At 37.1% G+C, this 14,345-nt stretch overlaps 2 protein-coding genes across 8 annotated transcripts; both read right to left on the reverse strand.

Annotated features, from left to right (window-relative positions):
• Positions 1-209: 209 nt before the first annotated feature.
• Positions 210-8,968, reverse strand: cdc16 (cell division cycle 16 homolog (S. cerevisiae)). Of its 2 annotated transcripts, XM_042731587.1 has the most exons (19): positions 8,305-8,968; positions 7,773-7,830; positions 7,310-7,364; positions 7,069-7,166; positions 6,787-6,825; positions 6,327-6,467; positions 5,941-6,100; positions 5,612-5,706; positions 5,179-5,312; positions 5,023-5,102; positions 4,885-4,934; positions 4,733-4,806; positions 3,897-4,022; positions 3,637-3,789; positions 3,489-3,552; positions 3,107-3,168; positions 1,382-1,517; positions 1,204-1,294; positions 210-1,120 (listed from the first exon to the last, which is right to left on the reverse strand). In XM_042731587.1, exons 2-19 carry the CDS (start codon positions 7,818-7,820, stop codon positions 876-878), a joined length of 1,851 nt encoding a protein of 616 aa, XP_042587521.1. In that variant the 5' UTR covers positions 7,821-7,830; positions 8,305-8,968; the 3' UTR covers positions 210-875. The 2 variants fall into 2 exon arrangements, with proteins under 2 accessions (XP_042587521.1, XP_042587522.1); XM_042731588.1 differs by lacking the exon at positions 7,773-7,830.
• Positions 8,969-9,115: 147 nt separating this feature from the next.
• Positions 9,116-13,820, reverse strand: LOC109056370 (DCN1-like protein 2). 6 transcript variants are annotated; one of them, XM_019073571.2, is made up of 7 exons: positions 13,665-13,820; positions 12,200-12,416; positions 11,023-11,191; positions 10,562-10,692; positions 10,381-10,463; positions 10,133-10,229; positions 9,116-9,983 (listed from the first exon to the last, which is right to left on the reverse strand). In XM_019073571.2, the coding sequence occupies exons 1-7, from the start codon at positions 13,665-13,667 to the stop codon at positions 9,904-9,906; spliced, it is 780 nt and encodes a 259-aa protein (XP_018929116.1). In that variant the 5' UTR covers positions 13,668-13,820; the 3' UTR covers positions 9,116-9,903. The 6 variants fall into 6 exon arrangements, with proteins under 6 accessions (XP_018929116.1, XP_042587529.1, XP_042587527.1 ...); XM_042731595.1 differs by having other exon boundaries at positions 13,592-13,697; XM_042731593.1 differs by lacking the exon at positions 13,665-13,820 and adding an exon at positions 13,501-13,554.
• Between the last annotated feature and the right edge of the window lie 525 nt (positions 13,821-14,345).

Below are 14,345 nucleotides of genomic sequence, written 5' to 3' on the forward strand. Positions count from 1 at the left end.
ATTTTTGTGGAACTATGATACATTTATACAGCATTTATTTGAAAATATATATATATATTATTAATGTCTCACTGTCTCATTTAATGTGTCCCTAATAAATAACATTTCAAAAGAGAAAACCATTTCAAAATGTTAATCATATTTCACATAACATTTTTTTCTGCATTTTTTATCAAATAAATACAGCTTTGGTGAGCATAAGAGACTGCTTTCAGAAACATTAAAAAAAAAAATCTTTAATGACCAAAAGTGTACACTGTTATCACACAAATCATATTAATCATCATATTCTTGTATTTCACTACTGATCTGGTTGGACAAAGCTTCAAGTTTTATAAAGCGTTACGAAAACAAATTTCCCAAAAAGAATAAAGCTGATAAAATCTGTGGGCTGATTTTGGTGACTTGCACAAGAAATGCACAGATTACCGGGCATTCTCAACTTCAGACACAGATTTGAGATGACTGATAAAATCACTGATCAAAGTTGTTGCAAGTAACTTCCTTTGGTTGACTAATTTCAGGGTTTTCTAAAATGTCAGCAGATAAATGTTATCGCCTGATTGGCAATGTAAATATCACATTTTGCTCAGCCTCATCCACAAAACCGATGTTTTAATAGACCAGCAATGAGAATACACAAATCTGTGTAAAAAATATGGATGCGGGGTTTATTGATGAAATCATTTGAACCCTTTTGCATTCACTTCTTTACATTTATTCATAGTAAAAAAAAAATCCACAGGGGTCCGACACGGAGGACAGGGCAGGGGTGGCGGATGGAGGGAGGGTGGGTTGGTTGTGTCCTCTTTAGTGTCACATTCTATTATCATCTCATGCTCAAAGTTCCTCTTTGACCCATTTATAGGTCTCAATCACGTGCTGGTGTCAGACATGGACGTCTCCAGCATCATATCGCTCTCATGCATGTCACATTCTAAGAGGAAGCGTTGGAAAGCATCGGTTTGTTTGTCAGCATTGAAAGACTGCGTTTCCAGGCACACGTTGACCTCTTCTACGGGTTGTGCTCTGCTCTCATTGCCGTCAGCAGAAGTGTTGAGCATCTTCATCAGTGCAGGCGTGCTGAGGGTCTTTCTCACTTTTTCTTTGATATCAGTTCCTGCAAAACAAGATAAGTTAACAGTTGCAAAGAAAAGTTACGAATTAGATGCTGCATACAAAGCGTATGGATGGTTGTCTTACCAATGTAAGCATCCGAGTCGCTGATATACATCTCGATGCAGTGACCCAGCATGGTTACGGAAAATGTGTCATCTCGTTTAAGACCAAGTGCCTAATAAAGGAGTTTAAATGTTTGAAGTGAATCATCATTGATAAAAAAAAAAAAGACCAACAAATTATGATGGTTATATATTCTCACAGTGTGAAAGTAGTCGATGGCACTCTCAAAATCTCCCATGAGGCTGTGCACATAACCGATGGCTGAGTAAGTGGAGGCATTCTGTGGGATGAGGACCAAAGCTTGCCTGTGGTATTCGAGAGCCTGTTCATATTTCCTACACAAACAAGATGAAAGCAATCACTGACCTGATTTGTGTCTATTGCAGCAGATAAACGTCTAGACAAGCTCGCTATAGAGGCAGTGGAAAATCGTAATCAAATGTCGACTTGAGAGTATAAACACTGCACATAATTATCGATTTTTCATATTTAGTGTGGGTCTAGTTTCCCTTTTTTATGTACGCTCAGGTTTCAGTTTTGTGTAGATGAAATGCTCAATGTGCATGTCCTTTTTCAGATGTACCTATAAAGGATTGAATACTTGGAAGAAAAACAAAACCAAGCCTAATTTAGTAGATTTAGAATTCTGAACATTGTATCAATGTTGAAATTTTCAAACTTAAACATTTTTTAGGACAAATTGTTTTATTGATAAAGTCCAAAAACCAAACAAACAAAGACAAGAAAATAAATAATTAAAGAGCCATTTATAACTATAGAATCATGAGTGAAATGATCTTCAAGTGTGAATTGCGAGCCCTTTGATATCCAGTGGGTGGACATGAATAATTCATGAAACACTAGAGTGACAGAACAAAACAAGCACTCTATTAAAGTGGAGAAAACAAGACACAAAACAGAGAAAGGATGCCATGTGACCATCTTCATTAAAATACCACTCCTGATCATTTTAGAAGCAGACACTTTTTAGTCACAATTCCAGGCTAGTGCGTCACTATGGCCCAGATCCCATCTATTTTAAAAGGCATATAATGAGGTATTTCAGCTGCAATATTTGCCAATATGTAGTGTATGTACACTGCCATTTAGTTTGGGTTTTGTAAGATTTATGTGTAATGTTTTTGAAGTCTCTTACACTCAACAAGGCTGCATTTGATTTTAAATAATATTTTAAAATATAACTTATTCCTGTGATGGCAAAGTTGAATTTTCAGCAGCCATTACTCCAGTCTTTACCGTCACATGATCTTTCAGAAATCTTTCTAAAATGCTTCTAAAAGAAACGTTTCTTCTTATCAAAGTTGAAATATTTTTGTGGCGACTGATCATTTTTCAGAATTCTTTGATGAACAGAAGGTTAAAAAGAACAGCATTTATTTCAAACAATCTCTTGTAAGATTATAAAATGTCTTTACTATTACTGCTCAACTTTTTACACCCTTGATCAACTGAATGCAGCTCATTATGAGATCTGGGCCATAGTGACGCACTAGCCTGGAATTGTGACTAAAAAGTGTCTGCTTCTAAAATGATCAGGAGTGGTATTTTAACGAAGATGGTCACATGGCATCCTTTCTCTGTTTTGTGTCTTGTTTTCTCCACTTTAATAGAGTGCTTGTTTTGGGAAGTCGTGGACTAGTGGTTAGAGAGTTTGACTCCTAACCCTAGGGTTGTGGGTTCGAGTTTAGGGCCGGCATTACCACGACTGATGCTCCAACTGCGGACGCCGCAGCATAATTCTGAATATGGGTCACCATACTTGGCTGTATGTCACGTCATTTTTTAAAAATAATTAATTTCTGTCAACCCCAAACATTTGAATGGTAGCGTAGGTTATGAAAAACGAAAAGTAAATGTACTAAAAACTAAAATGCACTGTAAAATCAGGATTCTTTCAACTTACTTCAATTTTCGACAGACATGACCCAAATTGTTTAAGAGTGGCTCCCATTTGTCTACCGTCACCTAAAAAAAGAAATGATTCATTAAAAGAACAGAACATTTTACAAGGGTATGATTCCCACAATGTACCAAAAGTGAGAAATACGGCCATTAAAGTTAATATGCTATAAAGAAAAGACATATTTTTTATTTTGACAACCGAATTTGAGTAACTGAATCTGTTTGTCTATTGGAAATTTGTGTAAAAGAGGTATTTTCATTGTTTCATCAGTTGAACGATGCACCCAAGAACATAAAAGTGCATCATGACATCTACTCTGACTAACATCTATCCTGACCAACAAAGAAAAACAACTAGATGATAGAAGCAACAGGATGGTTACCTCATTTCCAATGGCCTTGATCTTATCCATAGCATCTAGAAACAACTTCTCGGCTGTTTTATAACTGCAACAAAGCAAAGCGTTCATCAGCGAAGCTTGTACAAAATCACTAACAACTGATGAACATAATGCTTATGTATTCACTTACTCTCCATTCTGGAAGGCAACCACAGCTACCTCATGTATGACAAAGGGGTCCTCAGGCGCAATGCTGAGGGCCTGGCTAAAGAAACGTTCTGCCAGCTTGGGGTTGTTAGTGAGTCCATACTCCAAACCGATGTACAGCATGGGCAAGTGACATCTGCTCAAACAGGAAGTCAGAAAGTTGTTTTTTAGGCCTAAACTAGAGGCAAATATTTGTCTTGTCCTAATGAATTGAAGTGTCACAAGCACCGCAGGTCTACAAACCCTTTCATGAGCTGGGCAGCAGTAAAGTACGCAGCCATGGCCTGATCGTGTTCGCTCTCCACAGCAAACGAGTGACCGTATGCTATCCATGCTGGTCCGTATGTGCGCTCCAGTGTGGTGGCTTTACTGTAGAGGGGGATTTCGATGTTAACCACAAGTTTCCTCATCTACAAATCTACTGCTATCATTACGAAAACATGTTGCAAGATTTAGCACAGAAACGTGTTTCACGAAAATGACCGCTATGGGAAAGTGAGTTCTGTAGGGTCAGCACTAAAAAGTGTTTTTCCCCCAGAATATTTGCATTTATGTAATAGGGCAAAAGGTTACAATACTTTTTCACTTATTTTGTATTTCTTTGAAGATATGAGTGGCTTCTTTAGTAAGAAATGTATGTTAGACAACATTATGTGACAATTTCAGTAAAACAATTGAATGTTGTTGAAACAAGTCTCTTATAATCATCGGGGCTGCATTTATTTGAACAGAACTACAGTAACTGTAATACTAAATATTAATTTTATATATTAGTTAACAATTCAAATAACTGTTCTCTATTTTAATAGATTTAAAAAAAGTAATTTATTCCAGAGCAGGCAAAGCTAAACTTGCCATTAATGTAAAAAACAGTTTTGCTACTTAACGTTTTAGAAAGTTTAAACAGCATTTATTTGAATTGTTATTTTTTTTGTAACAACCTAAAAGTCTTAACTGTCACTTCAGGTCAATTTAATGCATCCTTGCTAAATAAAGTAACTATTTCTTAAAAAAAAAATCTTACTGACTACAAACTTTTGAATGGAATTGTAAGTTTACATAATTGAATACAGTTGTACCTCAGATACCGCCTTGCGTGTTCATTTTTATGCCCAACCATGAGATAGTAACAACCAACAGCAAACCACGAAACTTAAAAGAAAGAAATTATGAGAAAGCAATCACATAAAACTTAGCTGAAACTTGTGTTATGAAAGAGAATCTAACTCACTGGATTGCTGGGATACAAATCCACCAGTTTATGAGAAAGGTAAAACAACTCTAAAAAGACAACAGATGATAAATGTTATGATTCCACATTAAAAGTCGACATTTAAATTAAAGCTGAAATCAATATTTAGTCTCATACCATTTGCTTTGCTTAGCTCAACAAGGGTTCCTATGTGCACTGGCAAACAGTTAGCATGAAACGGGTCTTTCACCATAACCCTATATTTGAAACAACATCAGAGGATTTCAAACGCTGCCTAAATGTCAAACCAAACATTAGGTTTTGCAGACTTACATTGAGGTAAGAGAGTAGCACATTTTAAAGTCACAGTTGTAATAATGTCGCTCTGCGAGGGAGACGACAACGTCCAAGTTGTCCTGGAGACCGTTGACTATTTCTGGGACGACCATCTCGCTAGGTTTGTTATACTGCAAAAGGAGAGTTGCTGATTAGCTCTTCAGTGAGCACTTCAAAACCATTGACTGAATAAACAGGTACTTCAAATTCTCATAGTAATTTGTGCACGTTCCTTTTTTAAACTGAAGAATAAACACAACAATATCAGGATAAATAATGAACAGCATCTGATCCACATGATGACGTGAATGTTCAATCAAAGCTTTTTCATATGTAAATCATAGCAAACCATCTTTGGTACACAAATCTTTTACTTCTTTTGTCCTAATTTAACCTTACAAGAGTTTCGATAGAAAAAAGGCCTTCTTACCTTCTTTAATTTATTTTCAAAAAGGAAATGCAGCAATTCCACCTCCTCTTCTGTACATTGTTGACTTAAGGGCAGAGAATCTAAGAAATCTTTCTCTACAACAAAATAATATTTTATGAATCTAAAAGCATTTATATACATACATACATACATACACACACACATATATGTATATACATATATATATATATATATATTATATTATATATATTTTTTTTTTTTTTTGGGGGGGGTCCACTAATAATGTTAGTTAAGCTGTAAGCAATTTTATGTACAAAAACAGAGAATTTCAAAAACTGAATGATAGTATTATAAAGAGCTTCTCTCACCCTCTTGGGCGGTCAGCATGTGATGGGACGTCAAAAGGTCAAAGGCTTCAAAGCAGTAGACGTCCAGTTTCAAGGCCTCTTTGTAGCTAGACATGGCTAGGGGTCTGTTGTCCATGGCATCATAGATCTTCCCCCGCAGGAGACAGATGGAACTATTGATCTGAGAGAAAAGGCCATAGGGAGTAAAAGATCCAGTCAAACTGTTATGCCATTCAAATACCAAGTTTATTTCTAAAGACCAACTAGACTCATTCATTCAGGTACAGTGTAAATATCAAAAATAAAACATAATAAACAATCAATTAACAAGAAAATGTTCCAGAAATCAAAAAGAAAAAAACAAAGTAGTTTTGAACCTAAAAAATAAATAAAAGAGTTATGCTCACTGAGGCAGGAGACATTTCCCATTCCTTTACGGTTACTCTTGAGCCACTATCCTCCTTTACATTCTTCTCCAATATTTTTTTACTGGCTGCTTCCTCCATGTCCAGAATGTCTAGAGCTTGTTGGTATTCTTTGGCAGCATACTGCAGATTACAAAAAGATTTAATAGTACAAACAATGATTATTTCCTTATTTAGGTTTTCAGAAAAATTGGTCCGCCAGTCATAAAATTTTATAAATGCTCCAGCCATTTATCAAATATTTAGGCTAGTCTGATTAGTTCACAGACACCAAGACACTTATTTATTTATATTTACATAATTAAATCCATTTGACAAATTTTCCCACAAAAAAGGCAAAAAATATATATTGTATATAATGCATTTATATGCAATATCACAATATTTTATTTTATATAATGCATAAAATTAAAACGTTCATGACATTAATGTAATTACTCACGTGACATCTTGCAGCTAGATACTGACAGGCTCCGTACAACTGAGAAACAAAAACCAAAAACGAAGTTATAAATAACAAGCACTGTATACAAATTCATTACCTCCCTTGAACACAATGATTTCTTTACTCCATTCTACTGCACTAATGCACTTCCAACATTTCAGCATGGAAATACATTTGTGTCCATTCATTTATGGGGTTAGGTTTTTGAAGGACTGCAACTCGGAGACTTAAGAATATCTGTTACTACTGAAATGACTTTCATCCATCGATAGCTCTTACCTTGTCAAGTTTGCGAGATCTGAGCGCATGAGAAGCTCTGTGATACTGTGCTGTCAAATAAAGGCACTGTGCTAACCAATAAATGTCTTGAGGATCCTCTATAAGAGATTAAACGGTCTGGGGTTAGTCCAGTATGCTATTAAGAGTCAAGGTAACTTAATTAACACAGAATATGAATTTTATCTAAGACTTGCACTGCTGTTTGACAGTATTCAGTGTTCAGGAGGATGAAGATACTTACCATGTGATAAAGATGCTACTTTGTCAGCCCAGAACAGAGCACTTTGATACTGCTGCTATAAAACAGAAGATAAAACTTGACTTTATTTAGCGATCAAAAGCTGCAGAAGATCATTTAGCCACACTAGTGCAGTCTGACGTGCACGCGCCCTCATAGAGGTTATATTACCTATTTATTTCTGAAAAGAAAATAGCCCTAAACAACATGATGTCATATCTATTAATAACCAATAATTATGTTATATAAAAATAAATTAAGAAGCTTTCAAACCTGTTAGCATGAGAGTCAGCTGGCTAGCTTCAAAAATACACCCAGGTGCACCGAGTTTAATGTATTAGCTCTACCTTTTTCGTTTTCTATAATATTCTGATTACGTAGTATCATATAAACAGCTTTATAAAATCTCATTTGAGGTACAAATTAAAGCTACAGTCTTAATGCTACATATACCGCTTCTTCTTACCTGATCGATGTAGTGTCTCACTCTTTTACGAAGCCTGTCAAGATTCATGGCGATTGTACTGTTTGTCAAATACAAAAAACTGTCATTCTTATCAAACGCAATAGAGTGAAAATTAGTTTAAGACTGATCCTCTGTGTGTAGATTGAAGCCCGCGGTTAGCATAGAACGTGTGTTACATTGATAACACTCCGTACAGTCAGAAACACGGGTTTTGTGAAGTTCCGTCATTTTTTGTTTTATTATCTGTATATGGATTGGAAGTAACAACGAAAAATGCAGCAAAAAATGCACATTTCAGTGAAAATACATGTTTTTTTTTTTTTTACACACTTAGAACATATACATAAACACACGTAATAAAAATGCAGCAATACATAAATACACAAGCTCTCAAACGTGAACGTGAAGCCTCTTTGGATTTTAAACACATTGCCGCTCTCTCGTGGTACACAGCTAAATTGCATTGCAAGTTCCTTTCCGCCATTAAAGTAATAGTTCACACAAAATAAAAATTCTGTCATCGTTTACTCACCCGTATGCTGTTCCTGATACTTTTTTGAGGATTGAGAATATCAGGCAGATGACAGCCTAAAAACTCATGTTCCACAGAAGTCGAAAACTGTTTTAAATACACTAAATTAGGTGATATAATCAGTTATTTTACTGTTGGACTGCTTCTATTCATTAAAACAAAAGATCAGCCCGTGAAACTGAACTTTCAGAAGAACTGAAGAATTACAAAAGCTTCAAAAGGTTATAATATTATTGGCAGAGGCAGAGCTTTATATCTCCCTAAACACATTAAGTTCAGCTGAACAGAATGGATGAAAGAAACACTGGGCACAATCCAGGCCTAACTGAGCAAGAGAAAAAAAGAGGGAAGATGTCATATGGGTGACCAAGAGGCCAGCTACACTACGGACCACGATGCAGAGCATTTTGGCTGACATCAATATTCTCAGCACTGCAGATTTGGCTCTCTTTGACAAGAAGGAAACCACTTCTGAAAGAGATGAACATTACATCATGCCTGAATTTTGCTAGAAGCCTTGTGACAAACCTGAAAGCTTTTTTTTTTAATAACCGTGCTCTCAGGACTCTAAAATTAACCCGAGTGTCCTGAATGTTTGGTGCAAACCAAATATAACTGCCGCCCTACCTTCATGCTTCAGGGTTGCTTTTCAGTGATTTATGAAGGGAGATATTAATATTCTGTACTAATAATTTTGATTCGGAAGCATGATGGGAGAATGTTTCATTGTGAAAGCTTGCAAAGCCTCTTGTTGTCCTAGCATAGATGCCCTGTTAAAAAATAACAGGGCTGTTAGAGATTGAGAAGAACATAAAGGGCAATAATTTATTCCTTAACATAAATCTGGTAAACAAAAAAAAAAAAAGAGTAACACTGAACCGTGCTGTTACAAGTTCTGCAACAGGGCAGATGACACGTTTGAGCTAAAATCACACAAGAACATGGTATGGAGGCATCTTGTTTTGACCACGCCTTTCTTTCATATGTCTCATATTTCATATAATAAAACATTACTGATAATACATTTCTCTCTGTACATACTGCTGCAGTAGATACAGTATTTTACAACTGTAACAATAGTGCTGGTGTTGTGTGCCGCATGCTGTCCTGCCCATGAATGTCTGGCTTAAAATGCGGATATGATCAGCATCACGTCCTGCATGAGATACACACCCAGACAGATGAGTACATAATCTAAAACGAAACCGGAGAGACTGACTATTCCATAATTCAGACCGTGAGGAGTGGGTAGGCAATGAGGACTCGGCCCTACAGAGTGACACTGATTGCTATGGAGATGAGGTACAAGGTTCAAAGTTATCCACCCAAAATCTCCAAGGGTTTCGGGCTAGAATTGAGTCGCCAGTGCAAATATAGTTGGCCATGTGCATTTGATGACTCTTGAGTTTCGCACTCTTGTCCTTCCTGTGTGATGTGTGGAAGTCTGAGTCATCTTTCCCATCCTGATTTTCCTTTTGCAAAGCTTGTCAGTTTCAAGTGTTTCTCTTAGTTCTCTCTTATAATGCTTACAAGTCTTTAAAAAAACTACAAAGTCAATGAAGCGACCAAGGCGTGAGTTCTCGCCCGGGGGCAGCGTTACTATACAGTTTTGCGTTTTGATCCCGTCACGATTGGCCGAGCGTATTCCACAAAGTCGTCGATGAGAACAGGCCATGCTCCTGAAACAAAACAAAACGTCACATTATTAAAATCCAACAAACCCTATATGAGTAAATGCAGCCAATTTATGACTTTAAAAAAACAGTCGCTAAAAATTCAGTCAGTGTATCAGCTCACAAAACTAAAAAGTATTGATAATGCATGTCACCTTCTTCATCATAGTTTGACATGTCATCTGCAATCATGTTGCCGAAATCCAGGAGCAAGTTCCATGTGTCTTTGGGAATTGATCGCTTATGATGCTCCTGCACAATATAAGGAAGAGACCAGAGCATCTAAATTGATTGCTAAAGGAAATTATTCCACTCTGTGGTTATTAATGCATCGTGCAGCAGCCAGAAAACCCATTTTTATTTGTATTCAGTGCTAAACAGGATCAAAGCTGTAATGACTCACCAATAAAAATCTGTTCCAGAGGTCTAGGAACTTAAAACGTCCAGCCAGAACCAGGTTCCAATATGCTACTGCCATCTCTAAATCTGAAATGGACAAGACAACTAATACAGGCAACTGTTTATTCAGTGTGAGAACCCCGAGTGAAAACTCACAGAAATGCAGAAAGAAAAGGTACCCTTACCTAAACCCTTTTGTCCAGGATTCTTGGCAAAGTTGAAGGTGAACTGGTAGAAGTCTTTGAACTTTCCGCTATCTTTCAGATCCTGTTCTAATCTGGGCAGAAGAGCTCGAAGCTTCTCCGGACTGTCACACCTGCAGATGAAACGAAACGTTTAGGCTCATCATCAATCTAATCCAAAACTCATTAAAGGTGCGGTTAGCGATTACAGCCTGACTTCTTCCATTCTGCTAATTTTAACTATACAGCCTCTCTCAGCAAATCTAAAGCGTACAAAATAATTTGAGATACATCAAGCATTTCAGATTGACTCATTGTTCTGTGGTACTCAGAGCTGAAGACTCACAGAAAGAGGTGTGATTTCTCAACACACCTTTTTTTCAGTGATTTGTGTGATATTCCCATAGCACCTTTAATGATATTGCCAGCCACCACACAAGCCAAATATTATCAACAGTGCCCACCCCAGCTCTGTCATGCCATCAATGAACTCTTTCTTGCTGAATTCACACTGTGTTGCTGCACGGAATTTCCATGCCACAACCAGAACACTGATGCTGGCTGGATCCAGATTGAGGTCATCACAGAACTGTTGAATTCCATCGATCCCAATCTTATTCTCATCCTGGGGATCTGAGGGGGAAAAGCAGAAGACTTTCAAAAAACCAAGAACACTAAGTGTCTGAGTTTAGTAAAACAAAAATTTCTGAGACGAATTCAACATTTAGAGGTGCAGGAGTAAGTTTTTCTTTAGGTTCTGCTGGCTCTTCTTCATTTTAGTGGTTTTGGGCTTCATAATGACATGTGAATGCACCATGCTTGTTTGTATAGGTCCTGTCATTTCTTCTTCACTCTGTGGCATGCAAGCTGCAGATCTTGTTTTATTGCTCTAACAGGAAAACCTTGTTTAGACATTTTATTTTTCCACTCAAACTTTGTCTTTATTCTAAGTTTAATTCCATTGTTTTGTTTAGATGTACGTATTTGTTTGGTTAAAGCTGCAATGTAACAAAAGTAGAGACAAAATAATTTTTTTCGAATTGTGAGTGAATCTGATTATCTGGAAGAAAAAAGAGGATGTGGACTTGGTTCAGCTGATCAGTTGTTGATTGGATAGAGGAAGATGTGAATGCAAGCTTACAGCTTAATATAAAAAAGGGCAGAGTTTATGTAAATGGAATTATTTGAGAAGTCTGCCATAAATCACCAAAGAGAAAGCATGTCATTTCACGGAAAGAGTTATACAAATTTGATTAAACATTACAAAGTCAAAACATTAAAAAAAAAAAAAAAGAAACATACATGGATGAATTAGGAAGCATTTCCATTTCATGCCAACTGTAAGCACCCGCTGAATATGAACTATATAAAGAAAACTTGTTTTTATTATTAGTAACTCAGTGGAACTGCATGACACTGCTGCTCGTGTGATTTCAAAATGAAGGACCTCACGAGAGTGTAAGCCACTCTGGTTAGAAAAGTTAAAAAGCCTTACAACTGAATCATATTTCTTAAAAGTAATAGAAAAAAAAGACTTTTTTAATGAGAAACAAATGACTAAGAGCACTTTTTAGCATTCGTTCATACTCTCAGGCATAGGACAGCAGGCATAATACATATCCAAATTAGATTAAAACTCACCTTTATAGCGATTGTAAAGCTGCTCCAGCTTTTTTCTGTCCACTGAGCTTTTCATGGATTCCTTGTGGTACAAATCTGGGTTCTGAAAGTAGTTGTCGGTGGCCACCTCTAGTTTCCAGTCATTTTGAGTGAGGCAGTACACGGCGGTCTTCTCCCCGGCTTGAGTAAAGGACATGAACTGCCGTACCTTGTCCTTTTGGGAGGATTTTAGTTTATGCTGTGTGGACACAAAAGATATGCCCTCAGACATGAACTCAGACAGTCGGAGGAATACACTCAGCAGTGTGTACAAACAGAAAGAGACACAAACGAACATACAGAGAGAGAAAATTGCACACATTCAGGCACAAGACTAAAGCTGAGAACTGGAACAACCATAAACAGAGCGCTGACCAAATGTCCAGAACCAGACCTATGTGGCAATTTAAAAGGACATTCTACCGGTTACAGAAAGTTCGACTGAAGCACCAAGCATGTGCGGACCTGTGACAGGCCACTCGCGCTTGGCATGTAATATGAGATGGCAAGCTCAGGGCAGCCAGTGCAAAACAACCGGGTTACCCGACAGTTATTTCCATCGATGCACAGTAAGCTGTTTTTACTCTAGTTCTTAAAACGAGTTCAAAAGAACCATTCTTACTGGGCCATCACAAGACAAGAACCAGAACACAATGTTCAAAAAGTTTGATAGCCCTGTTAAGACATGTTTAGAGGGTATTATAATCTGGAAAATAACCAGGCTGCTATTGGGGGCTGGGTTGAAAGGGCAGGGCTAAAAGAATTACGTTTGACATTTCATAGCTGGGTATGGATGTCACTTAACCCAACTGTTCTGCTGACACTGACTGCCTGGTTGTTTGGGGTCCCAGAGACCCCTATATTGTAAGTGTAAACTCACTGTAAACATTTAAAAACATCAGTGATGTCATTGCATTTACCAATCAGGTTTTAAACTTGGGGTCTCAATGACACCACAACAGAAATAAGCTTTGTTTTTAATGTTAAACTATTTCATCATAACATCGAGTTGAAAGCTTGTTCATAATCAGATCTGTTGCATTTTGGAAAAGTCATGACGTTTAACCTGACTGTTCGATGTTAAGTACGATTTTGGTGTGTTAAAATAGGGCTTGGAGGGTCTTTAAAATCCAAAACAGAACATCAGTGTTAAAGGCATGCATGCTTGGCTAAAGCTCAGAATAATAGTAATCCTCAGATACATTATGCAGCACACTGTGCATGATTCCAGGACAGATAGGCGTAAAGGTACATGCTGAACTCCCTAAATATCAACAACTGACCTTCCTGCCCATACAAAACATACACACAATTATGATCATTCTCGGTGCGACACGCGCAGACAACAACTCGTGCAAGACGCGGAATATCTACGTTTGCCAGAGCTTCTCCGTCGAACACAGAAGCAGAAAACGTCAGCAATATTTTGAATTTCTATGTCACCTACCATTTTATCACCCACTATTTGACCAAATTGATACCCAGTGCTCCCATGTACAACAGCGCATGCGTGTGGGCATCAAGGGAATGCGCTAGAACGCCAGCGAGTCTGCGCGGTGGAAGCGGTTACATATTGGGAGTTGTAGTTCGTAGACGTGCGTTCTGTAGTTTGGAGAATATAAGGGTTTGACTGTGTCTAATTAAAATCTCTCTACCAGAGATGAGTTGTAACCAATTAAAAGCAGTAAACTACATTTAACTACATTTTCTGTAGTTGTGTTCCTCTCTCTCGTACAAACGATCGTATGAATCAATTCATTCAGCTCAAATAAACAGAAAATCTGATTAATTTAAGAAAGTCGATTCGGTCAGACGGTTCATACCTGTTATGCATCTTGTTCACAAAGGATTCATTGATTATTTTGAGATTCTGTCGTATTTTTGATTAGAAATATTCAGTAGCATATGAATGCTTGTTCCTACCAGATGCTTTTGCCCCTCTAAATGGTAGTCTTGTTCATGCTTTTTTAGTAAGTACTTTTTAAATAAAATTGTAACAATGTATACCCTCAGGTTGTGGCACATGTGTGTTTTTGCTGTGAAATATGTAATGATTTTTATAAAGTAAAAATAAAAATATCTTTACTGTAATAAAACAGGTTCAATACGCATGCATCGTTTTAGAAAA

Source organism: Cyprinus carpio, chromosome B9 (genome assembly GCF_018340385.1).
Source record: "Cyprinus carpio isolate SPL01 chromosome B9, ASM1834038v1, whole genome shotgun sequence".
Classification (NCBI taxonomy): domain Eukaryota; kingdom Metazoa; phylum Chordata; class Actinopteri; order Cypriniformes; family Cyprinidae; genus Cyprinus; species Cyprinus carpio.